This window comes from Parasteatoda tepidariorum, chromosome 9, assembly GCF_982258835.1.
Source record: "Parasteatoda tepidariorum strain Cologne lab strain chromosome 9, Ptep-v5.0, whole genome shotgun sequence".
In the NCBI taxonomy this organism is placed as follows: domain Eukaryota; kingdom Metazoa; phylum Arthropoda; class Arachnida; order Araneae; family Theridiidae; genus Parasteatoda; species Parasteatoda tepidariorum.
In genome coordinates, this window is record NC_141763.1 from 1025860 (window position 1) to 1039110 (window position 13251).

Below are 13251 nucleotides of genomic sequence, written 5' to 3' on the forward strand. Positions count from 1 at the left end.
ATTAATATCAAAGTTCTCTTGTGAACCAAAAATTAATTAAAAATCATTAATGTATCTATCAAAAGATCCCCTCAAATGCAGCAATTAATATTAATTGGAAACAAAAGAGAACTATGCCAATAACCGAAATAGACTAAAGTAGATACTAATTGAAAGGTACAGATTTTTGTTTAAACCCCGTCATATCTTACTTGCATCATCATTGATTTTAGCAACAGCAGTATCAAGGGTGAAATGGACAAAATAAAAAAATTTTTAATAAATATTTTTTATGTTTTTGAAAATTTTGACATATATCCTTGGATTTGGTATTAATATCAATCTCTTTTGATCCAAAAATTATAAAAGAAATTAGTGTTCAACCCCTCAAAGGCAGCTGTATTAATAATAATTTGCTGTCTCACTAGAGCTTATCGTTAAGACACGGTTCCCAGTTAATCATCGAAGTTAAGCATCACTGGCTTCAGTGCGAGGGAGGGTAACCATCTTGGCTCAGTCTGCGAAGGGTTGTGCGACAATAATAATTCGAAAATAAAGGAGTGTAATGCTTATAACTGAAATAATTTAGACATAAATAGTTTGTAGTTTAAATATGAATCCTCATTCGATATCTTAAGGACAAACCCGACCTTCGATCCACACATTCATGAGGGTGTTGAGCTTGATTAAAAGCAACCATGTATAACAACTTTATTCAATGATTAGTTTGTATTAATTTTAACCACTTTAAGTTAGAAACAGTAGCTCTTTGGTTACATTGTTATTATTTAATTATTATTAAGTAGTATATAATATAACTTTTATCTGAGCTTTGATTTAATAAATGTGAAAGAAATAAAACTAGATTTAAAAAATACGTTTTTTTTCTTCAAATAATTTCTGACAACCTTGTTTTCGGAAGTAAAGGAGAACACACATTGAATTATATTTTTATTACATACAGAGCCATAAGTAAAATATTTAGAAAATTAGTACAATATATTCTGCAATAGGTGAAAAAAATAACATTAATATAATTATTTCTTGTATCTTTTCTCAGAAGACGTTTCAGACTTAGCTTCTTTACAGGACTCTCGATACATATACTGCAATAAAAAGTAAATTGTTATTACCTTTTTAGAACACAGTTTTACAATTATAGAATGATAATGAAGTTTTATAGTGCCCAGCCATAAAAGAAACTTTTATATACAGGGTATCTGCTACATTTCAGATTTTCAAATACATGACTCACCATGAATAATTTCAAGAAATTTTTATGAAGAAATTTTCACTTACTGAAGTTACAATTTTTTTTACAAATTTCTTAAATTAATGTAATGTAATATGTAAAATAAAAATAATAAATAAATAAAAAAAATTTGAAATCACTGAAGTTTAAAAGATAATTCCCTCTAGAAATTATGTTCTTTCTTTCATTTTTTGAAAGAACATCATAATTTAATAAAGAACAGGGGAAAAAAAAAACATTTTATATTTTAATGAAATATGACTGTGAGTGGGGATTTTGTTACTAATTCAAATATTCTGAATTTTCAGTTTTAAAAAATAAGATTTTTTTTGGCGACCTAAATCTATGACTTTCTATGATTTAAAAAAAAAAAACACAACTAAAATCATGACATTTCATGACAAATTTTGTTCAACACTGAAATCTGTGACTTTCCATGATTTTCAGGAGCACAGATACCTCTTTTATAAATTGACAAAAAACAAGTCTAGAATGACAGAACACGAGATATCAGGGCAGTACTATGAAAACTTTTAACTGAGTACAAATGCTTTAGGATCTCAACTCAAGTTGTCCGTAACCAAAATTGTTCACAGTTAACCATTTGAAATAAATAAATAAATAAAATAAAAAAACGAGTATTTTCTTGTACACCGATGGCTATTATGAATTAAGGTGAGATATTATAACTTTGTTTCGATTCACGATGTAAGTTATTTTAATTAATTAATATTATTTTATAACGTAATTATGGCTCATTCTTAATGATAGAATTCATGGATTCAGTTGGCTGGATTTAAATGAAAATATCTTGAAATACATTAAAAATAGTTTGCGAATTTAATTATATATACGTGGATCACACTCTAGAACAATGGTACCCAAATGACATTCCGTGGAACTCTAGGGCTCTGTGGAAGAGTTAAAATAGCTCCAACAGTTGAAACTTTTTAAAACGCTTTTTTTTTAAAAACATTTTTTGAAATCTTTAATTATATTTAAAGTAATATGTCAAAAAATGAGAAATGAAATTTTTTTAAAAAATATATAATTTGTCTAACAACAGTTTAAAAAAAGTATGAAAAAAATATGCATTTATAAGAATTTGCAATAGTATTTTACATTGTGCTTTTCAAATCAAAATAAAATAACTGAATTTTTTAATAAAGAAAATTTTTTCCCTAATAATTATTTTCAATATTTAAAACAGTTTCTAATAGCAATATAAAAACAAATTTTCAACTAGACTAGATTCATCTCTAAGACAGTGTATTCAACTGTCGAACATAAAACCTAAATTAAAATTATTAAATATAAAAAAAGGAAAATTTTCTATTTCTCTTTTTAAATATTAAAAGTTTAAAATAAAAATAAAATATTTTATTTTAATTACAGAGCTACATACTACCTTCCTTTAATCAGGATAAATATAAATACTAAAAGGACTTTCATGCTCTATCCATTCTTTAAATAAAAATTAAAAAGTATCATGAAAAAAAAAAACTATGATTTCCACACATATTAAAAATTTAAAACTAAGTTGTTTCTTTATGTTTCACTGCATTTTAAAAATATTTTTGCACTAAGTTTGAATTCCCAACATTTTACATCTTTACCATTCAACAGTTTCATGGCCACTAGTAACTCAAATAACATTTATTCTTAGAAGCAGCTGATTTAAAATGAAAAAAGAATATTTGTATGGAAATATTTAGCAATCTTGCTTAGGTATATTGAATAATAAAGTAAGTTGAACCATTTTTATTGCTGTCATTAACATTCTTACCCTTTATGAGTTGATTTTAATATTATTGAAAATTTTTGTTTTTTATTAGTTTATACTAGATAAGTCTTTGTACAAAATATATAAAAGTTTTTACAAAAGTAACAATATTTGGTTTCCGGCAGAATATACTAAATATTTTACATATAGGGAATTTTCGGGATTTTTATTGTTACCAATATACGAAACCTTTATTACACTAATATACATAAATGGTCTGCAATATTTTTCATTTGTGATTGACATTATATGAATTCGAAACTTTCAGTTTCATGCTAACTCATAATTTTAAATAGCAGTAAAGAAGTAAATAATCATTGATGATTAAAAGATTTTATAATTTAAAAAGGGTGTACTGAATAAAAAGAAACTGAAATTTTTAGAACAAAGAAAAAGAAAGATAGGAAAGCTTTAAACTGATTACTCTAAGTGAGACCCACTTCATTATGTATTCATAATACTTATCTAAATATTCAAGCGAGACATAAAATGTATAAAAATTCTATTCTAATAGGGATTTTTTTTTACTAGAAAACTCCCTCAATTATAGAGAATTTTCAAAAATGTACAAAAACCAGGAAAATTTTTATTACATCCAGAAAAAAATGGCAAAATCCAGTAGAGTTGGCAGCTATGGTGTAGGACAAATTCCATACATCTTAAACTATATCATTACCATACATCTTAAAATTTAAGAATTAAGATAAGAATGGTAATGACAGCTTGAGAATTTTAATGACAGAAATCAAAATAGAATAATACAATATAATTTTTATTTATTTTACAATCTTAATTTAAATTTAGTACATTGAATTGTATACATAATTTTACATGCTAAAATTTTGACCATTTTTTGTATAATAATTTTGAATTTTAATATTTTATTTAATGTTAAATGGAAACTCATTAAAAATGTCTCTAAGTATTTTTAATACTTTTGCATTTTGTTTGACTTTATTTTTTATGATTTAAAATCGCTACAATAATTTGTAACCATCAGGGATGCACTATTTTTTTTTATTCATCTCAAAGAGTCATTGACCATAGGATTAAGTTATAGGATATTTTTTAAAGACTCGGTCATCAAATGAAATAAAGCTCCTTTTTTGTGTGAATAATAAGCTATTTTTATAACTGCTGTGAGTTTGCAACAACTGTTGGGTCATCCTAGATGCCACTCAATTTCAGAAAAAAATTCCCTGATTTTTCCAGGTATATCAGATAAATTTCAATGGAAATTCATATCATATTTTATTAATACCAAGATCATGCAAATTTTTATCAGAAAACTTTGATTTGTTTTATTCGTTATGTCAAAAATTAGATTTTGTGAGCAAAACCATATAATTGAATGAGAATGGATACATAGAAAAGTTTCACTTAAAAGTAGAATTTTATAAAAAAATTGTAATAAACATTAGAATTACTTAACTCGAATCTCAATAACTGATTACTGTTATTGAAAATTCTGAGAATGGTTATTTTCTAGGTATGATGTAGGAATTTTCCAGGTATTTAATAAAAAACTGTAACTTTCCCTGACTATTTCTTGTTTTTTAGAGTTAAAATAAAATTCTCTGAGAAATCCAAGTTTTCCCTGTCATCTATAACACATGAAAGGCCCCGTTCATGTTTGACCTTTCTTTAGCCAATATTATTATCCATGCTAATTCTGAAAACGAAGTAAGCATCAATATGAAGAAAAGTCACTTTGGGGAAACTGGTTTTACATTTTAATACTTGAACAATTATTCTAATGCTACATTATCTGGGATAAGAATAAGTCTTCGATTTAAATAATTTTCATTAAGAAAAATTTCTCTAAGTTGACAGTTCTAAAAAAGCTGAATAACTTTTAAAATATTTAAATTTTTTGCCCATTCTATAGTCAGGATAATTCACTAGGGCAAGATAGTGTTGTGATGCCCAATGGACATTACATATTTTCTAGCTTTTAAAATTTCTTTAATTTCTTAAACTTGCTTTTTTACTCATTCTTAATCAAATTATAATTAAATTAAATCAATTAGTTAATTTTTATAAATATCGAATATAAAACATTTTATTCTTTTCTCATTGATCAATGTAATGGCTAACTTTTTATTTCAATACTAATGCAGACTCATTAATTCACTGTTGCGCTTAATAATTTTTTTTTATTTTATTTATAACTCTTTATTCTTAAAATTCTTACCACAAATATGTTTCAGTTACACAGTTATAGTAATTCTCACAGTCTTGCTGGCGATTTGTGACTGCCAAGGTATTTCTCGAACCTAATATTGATTATGGGGGACTGGCTTTATTTTGGGCTATGTTATTTTTCGATAAATCACCAAACTTGGATCTCTTCTCATGATTCCAACTGTCTGTGGGGAACAATTCAATTACTTTTTAATTTAGCTTTTCATTAAGTAGGTCATGGGAGATTTAACTCCTATGGCCTGTCCTTATTAATATTATTGTGCAAAATTTATTTAGCTTAAAGTCTTATTGATAAAATATAATTTTTGTATCTTGAGCTCTACAAATACCACTAAATAAAAGTTTTATTATAATTTATGATTTAGTTTTCATCTTCAACTTCATTTTTCATTATCCTGTTTTTCATCACTATCTCCAATTAGTCAATTATACCATACAACTTCCAACCACACCTGATTTTCGACTTCACAAGTGTAAATTGTAAATTCTCTTAGAGTGTAAGGCTGTGGTCAACTTTATAATCTTCTTCGTGAAAGAGCTTTAAAAAACACTGCTAATGTAACAAAATTAAATTCCTTGCCTTGGACTAACAAAAAAAAAGTATGTCAAGAGGCATTTTTACTGTAACACATGCTTTTATTTTACAAAGCATTACTTGATCAAATTCAAAATGAAAGAAAATAAAACAATTAAAATTTTCATTCATAAAATTTGCAAATAAAAAAAAATACAGATTAATAAAGTTAACAAGAGCAATGACTTTTAGATCCAAGAAGAATGCTTCAGTGCCAAATTACTAAAGAAAGTTACTTTATCATATACTTCCATGGAAAAAAAATTATATATATATATATATTTTTGTAAGAAAGATCATAAAAAATTTACATTGACCCACGAAAAAAGAGATTATAAAATGCAAAGTAAGGGGGGGGGGCCCTAGCAGATTGGGTAAAAACTTCACATAGGAAATTAATTTTTAATGGTTTGCTCTGTGCATCTTGGTCAACAACAACAATACTGAGCAAATACTTTCAAATTTTTTAAGCAAAATGTATCAGTAAAAGATGAATGTGTAAAAAAACATGCACATTTCAACATTAAACTTACACATTCTGGCATTTTTTGTCCTTTATTCCTTAGTATATTTAAGATGTTAGATTTCAAACATGAATCCATCATTACAGTTTTTCCTCAATAATTATCATCCATAATACTAAATTGTTTGTTTTCAAACTATTTATGTTTGAATTTTTCTTATTTTAAGTTTTTTAAATGCCAAACTTTAGCAGTATTTTATGAAATAAACATTATTTAGGCATTAAGACTTTCAAACACTAAGTAAAAATAAAATAATATGTATTCATATCTGAAAAGTGATATACATTCAGACTTTGTTTACATTTATAGGAAAAAAACTTACAACATTTTATTTTTTCTAGATACTTTTAGAGATTTTAAAACAACTCACAAAAACTGAATTTTTCGAATTTATTCATGATTTATGACAAAGAATGATAAGAACAGTTTTTGACAAATTTATAAAATTAGGTTTTCTTAGCTTTAAAATAAATGTAATCTTTTAAGAACATTTGTAGTTCCCCAAATATATATATCTTGCCTTTATAAGAAATGAAAAACAGTTCCTGCAGTAAAAATTTAGGAATGAAAAATCACACATTAGAATATGTACGCTAGCTGAATAACCACTTTCATACAAGGCGAATGAAAAGAAAATATTCAATGAATTAATACTGAATAAATTCGATATTTTTTGGAAATAAAAAAACTTTTTTTATTCTTTATTGTTTTATGACACAGTTTCAGTTAATTTTTACATTAAAGATTTTAACAAAGTTGCCTTATGTAGAGTGGACAAAATAAAAAAGAAACACCCTGAATGACTTTTGATTTAATATGATTGGATTTTCATTTTCTAGGACTTAATCTTAATGGCTCGAGGGGGTGACCTCAAATATGCTGATTAATTAATGTAGACAATATTTTAAATCACATACATAAACATACTTTCTCTGAATAACTATCATGAGTATATCTCTGAATAACTACATTTTGACTATCATGAGTCATTTCCCGCACAAAAATCTTGAAAAGAACATACTTAAACATTTTTGCTTAATATAAATGAGTGATTTGAGTAAAATCAGCAGCTTATGACATAGATGGCATATACCAGAAGGAGACAAATATATAAAAAAATTATAAAATTATTTTTTACGTAAGTAATAGTAACAATATCATTAAAAATCTTATTCATTTAGAATTGAGGGTGCTGAACCTAGCTCATTTTTAAAAAAATTGCAAAGTCTAAAATTTTATAAAAGCAAATTTTGGTCTTAGTTCATTCATAATTGAAAGAGGTTATTGCTCTGCATCACCTCGAAAGTAATATTCACTCCTTCATGATTAGTATTTTTTCACTTTTGTAAAAAAGCCGAACATTGAAACAGCGACTCTTAAATTTATTAAAAGACTCAATTGTCATATACCATGATCCATTTAATCGAGTTGGTGGGAAATATATTTTTTATATATCCGTTAATGTTCTAGCACTAAAGTTTTATATAAAAAAAAATTTATATTTGAAGGAAATTAATCAAATAATTACTTTTTCATTAGAAAAAACTTTTTTCTAAAAATCTTTCCCTTTTATCAATAATTGATTTAGCATGAATATATATATATATATATATATATATATACTATACACATATATATATGTGAAAAGTGATTACTCAAATTCGAAATTCATGCCTCGTAATATCATATTAAAAATTGGATTTTTTAAAATCAAGCGGAAATTTGTAGCAACAACCATTGAAAAGACAATCAAGAAACAAAGCAGACTTGCAATGAAATCTGTGCAATTTGAACGAATTAAAAAGTGATGACTCAAATTTGCAATTCAAAATTTTTTATTTTTTAAGAATCAATTCAGTCTGTTCAGAAGCTTCCGCGGGCTGCAGGTTTTCAACTCAATTTATGCTAGAAAACATCACTAGGAGTACAGAAAAGGCTCCAGATAGTCTCCGTTTCCTAAAAGTTTGAGTGGTTGATCTCAAATATGCTAATTAATTACTGAAGACAATATTTTTAAGTTACGAAATCAGACACAAAAACGTTTTTTCTCTGAATAAACATACCTTTTTGATGGTGGATACGGTTTTCTGACCCCCATAATAAATGGAGTAGCCGTAATATGGGAAATATGGCCCCCATAGTTTTGTCAGGAGAACAAGTTACGACCTCTTAATGGGTGATTCCACACTATTTGTAGCCTGGCATGCTTAAAATTTTTTTCCCAATAAATTTAATAAACCGCATATTAAATTAGGGGTCATTAAATGAATTTTATGAATATGAAATTAGTTTTTTTTAAATAATGATGCAAACTCTTTAAATTGCATAAAATGTGAAAAAAATTGGGTCAAAAAGGTGCGTACATGACAGAGAGCGAAAAAAAATTGCAGTTGCAACATTTGATATTTGTAATTAAACATCATATTTTAAGAGATATATTGGATTTGCATAATTAATGACTGTAAAAACGTTATTTTTAATTTCAGTATTTAAATATAGGGCGCTTATAAAAGAACAATTTTGCTTTTTAATGATTTTTTTAAAAACTTTTATTAAAACATAGTAGTTAAAAGATTTATATTCTTCAAAATTGGATTTCTTTCGACTATTTGCAGTGTTGCATTATTTTGATTTTTAAAAAATTATAATTTTTTTTATTTAATATTTAATTAATATTTTATTTAATATAATTTTAGAATTTCCTAATTGGTCATGTCCGCAATGTTGCAGACATGACAAGTTGCAAAATAGAATTTTGCTTACTTTTATTTAGCATTTAAGCTTGAAATTCGTATCACAAACTATAAAACTTAAACTAAACAAACTACAAACTAAATTTGCTCTGCTGCCATTTATTTTCTTAATGACCAATTACACTGACAAATTACTTAGTTTAAAACATGTCTAAATTCTACATTTATTAAAAAAATATATATTTTTTAAGTTTAAACATTTGAATTTGTGGCAGCATTTTTATTTGCTCTAAATTATGTTAGGAATAATGGCATCAAAACAGTTAATAGAATATTAATTAGAATAGAACATAGTTTAAAACAGAACATTATTTTCAAAATTATTTAGCTTTTCACTTGTTTATTTGCAGATGTTTTCTGTTAAATTAAATTTTTCTATTAAATTTTCAAATTAAAGTTTTCAAAGGATTTAATTTTTACTAGTTGATTTATTTGATTATTATATAATTAATTAAAATTAATGAAACTTGAAACAGATTATAGAATTCTAAACTAAGTTGGTAAAACTATAAAATTTCTAATGCCATTAACAAGTACAGAAAGGTCCAGACTGAGAAGACAGAAATTGAAAGCAGAAGCAGAGAAATATGAAATTATAAAACCAGAAGAAAGCAAGAAAAAGAAGGAATACAGACATTCTAAGGTTCTTACAGAAGAACAGAACGAGCACAGAAGACCAAAAAATAAAGAAGCACAGAGGAAATGTAGAAAGAAAAAAGCAGAATCTGAAAAATCAAGCATGAATATATCAGGCTACACTAGCAGACAATCTTTAGGAAAAGCGGTAAAGAAAATTAATAATGCTTTATCAAAATCTCCTCTCCTCAATCTCCTCATGTTTTAACAAATGTGATATCAAAAATGTCTCCATTAAAAAGAAAGCAGATAGTTGAAAATGCCATTAAAAAGAAAAGGCAACAAGTGCATATTTTAAGAACAGATACTGAAACTAATATTCGAAAAACAAGAAGTGATAAACTACCAGCGGAAACTGAAATAAAAGTAAAAAAATTTTTTGTTAGAGATGACATTAGCCGTATGTGTCCAGGAAAAAAAGGAAGTGATATCCATAAAGACACAGACAGAAAGGAAGAGAAATACATCAAAAGCGTTATTTAGTGATGAGCATTGGAGAAGCATATGAGTTATTTTTGAAGGAAAATTCTGATTTAAATATTAGGAAAACTAAATTTTATGAGCTTCGTCCTAAGTGTGTTCTTCCGTCTGGAAAGAAAGACCAAGAAGTCTGTATGTGTATATACCACGAAAACATTTCTATGATTCTTTCAGGAATCCGAGCTCTCTGTCCTGATCTTCCGAAAAATTCGGAAATAACTGCAAAAGAAAGTGTTTGTAATTTTGATGATGAACATATTGACTGCATAGACAGGTCCTGTCAAGATTTCAGTGTCAAAAAATATTTAAATAAAAAAATACGATAAAAAAATTTAGACAAAATTGTCAAGTTTTATCAATGGCAACAAAATCAACAATGTTTCACAGTTAAAAAATAAATCGTTACTGATTTAGGTAGCACAAAAGAAGAAATAGGATATCAGCTACAATCATTTGCAAGACACATCTATAATGTTTACAAACAGCATTTTGAATATCGTGATTTGAAAGAAAATCTTTCAGAGAATGAAATCATAATGCATATTGACTTTGCTGAGAACTATACAGTAAAACACGATCGGGAAATCATGAGTGCACACTGGTTGTCAGACCACGTCACAGTGTACACTTGTGTTGCATATTTCAAGGATGGTAGAAATAATTCTTTAAACCATCAGTCCTATGCCATTATCTCTGATGACCATTCACACAATAAAGATAGCGTGCAAGTTTTTACTAAAAAATTTTTATCTCATCTAATGGAACAAAAAAAAAGCACAACTGAAAAAGTACATTACTGGTCTGATGGAGCTGCCAGTTAATTCGAAAATCAATTTATGCTCGCAAATTTGACTTTCACAAAGAAGATTTCAACATTGATACTGACTGGTCATTCTTCGAAAACAGCTCATGTGAAAGGTGCCGTTGATGGAATAGGTGGCGCCATCAAAAATGTAGTTTGGAGTAGGTATTGCAAGGTAGAGAAGTTGTCGTTGATGCAAAATTGTTTTCTGAAGTGGCTTGTAAAATTTCAGATGGGAATATAAAAATTATGTACATAAGCAAAGACGCTGTCGATCATGAGGCATCAATGCTGAAAGAACGTTATAGTCTCTGCAAATCTATCTCAAATACGAGATTATTGCATTTTATCTCACATATAACACTTAATTTAGTTGAATTTCCTTTAAATTCTCCTTTCTCTAGTCCCCAAATCATGCACCTAGCTGAAATATTTACTAAACTGCCTTCAAATCTTGCTGTAGCTTCACAACAACAAGCTTAAACACCAGGTTACAGTTTTAGAAGATGGCTAGTGGATAGCCGTATTGTTTGATAACTATTGGTGGCCAGGAGAAATAATTTTTACAAGTAAGACAAATATTACACTTAAACAACACTTCAAACCCGTAGCTATAAACAAGTTTAAGTATTTGGAAAAACACTGCAATTTGAAACAATTTCAATAGACTCATACTTATGCCCTTTGCCATGCGATCCTTCACCTGATCATTCTGCACGTTTTTTTTCCATACAATTCAGAACTTGCCTTAAAGATAAATAATATAATAAATAAATTGTAATGCGTTTCTTGACACATCTTTTGCCTAAAATCTAAAATAAAAGTAATTTAGAATAATTAATTTTATAATAAAATTTAAGTTCAAAAGTTTAAAATATTAAAAGAAAAATAATTTTACAATCCCGATTTACTTAATATTTCATTTAACAAAAGAAATATATAATATTCCAATGATATATGACCATATCTAAGAAGGTTATTTATAATGAGAAACTTTCTGTCATGTCTGCAAAGTCATGTCCGCAACATACATATTGTTTTTAATTTGGTAATTTTTAATTAAATTAATTTTATTTCGTCAAAATTCTTGTGATTTCTTTTATATAAATATACATTGAAATCTTACCTAAAAAAAGTTGTCATTTATTTCATAAAATTCAGAGATTTTGGTGAATGTAGAAAAACATTCTAAAAACAGATTTTTCTGCGTCATGCCAGCAACGCTTAAAATTTTTATTTTAAAGCTGTTTAAATTCATTTTTATTTTTAAATATGAATTGGGTTAAAAGATGACATGTCTCCTGAATTTTATGATACAAAAACCAGTCTCAACTTTTCATTTAATTATGAGTAATCAAACTTTGTAAATGTCATGTTCGCAACTTGCACAATATTGTGAAATCACCCTAATCTTAATTTTACTTTTTGCTTATTTTGCCATATTTCAAGAACTTTTCAAGTGTAATGAAAAATTCTTGCACAGACTTATAAAATTTGTTTATCCAAAGATAATTACATTTACTTAACATACTTTAACTTTACATTTTTTATAATTTTACTTAGGAATGTAAAAAAAAAAAAATTAAATGTAAGGTATGTAATTTTTTACATAATTTGAAAGTAAGAAAATTTACATGGCAAAATACAAAATCAGAATTAAAGAAGCAGCGTTGTCAAAATTGAATTTCGCCGGAACTATTCAACCGATTTCACTCAAATGTATTTTTTCCATGTAAAATGACATACTTTAAAATGATGTATAGCTTACACTTCAAAATTTTTTCGACTATTATTAAATACAATAATAAATATTTAATAAAATTTATTTTTGTATGGAATTATCTTTGGATAGATTAATTTTATGATTGTTAATAAAAAAGCTTAAATTAACTTAAGAAGTTCTCGAGATACTGCAAAAAGTGAAATTAACATTAAGGGGTCAAAGCTTTGGATCGCTCTCCTGAACAAACTTTGGGGAACATAAATCTGAATTTTTGGACAAAAAGGTGTGTTTATTCAGAGAAATGTTTTTGTGTTTGATTTTGTAACTTAACCACCTGACTTATTAGCATATTTCAGGTCATCCCCTCAGACCAGTTGAGTCCTAAAATATGAAGATCTAATCATTAAAACAAAAGTTATTCGGGCTAGTCTGTTTTATTTTTTTTTTGCACGCTATACAGTGCACAAAATGAAACACAGAATACTTAAAAGAAATAATTTTAGTGGTTTATAAATCTAATTTTTAATAAGCTAATTAATT

The 13251-nt window shown here is 26.6% G+C and overlaps 1 protein-coding gene across 25 annotated transcripts in view; it reads right to left on the minus strand.

Annotated features, from left to right (window-relative positions):
- Window positions 1-917: 917 nt before the first annotated feature.
- The window catches only part of LOC147803223 (integrator complex subunit 11-like), a 33051-nt gene continuing 20717 nt past the window's right edge, over window positions 918-13251 (minus strand). For 11 of the 25 annotated variants that reach the window (XR_015428896.1, XR_015428897.1, XR_015428898.1 and 8 more), the window contains one exon: window positions 918-1085. Coding sequence is in view for 12 of the 25 variants with exons in the window: in XM_087150540.1 (XP_087006666.1) it covers window positions 923-1085 (163 nt within the window). In the remaining 13 variants the exon portion in view is untranslated. The other 14 variants (XR_015428901.1, XR_015428894.1, XM_087150549.1 and 11 more) reach the window with 8 other exon arrangements.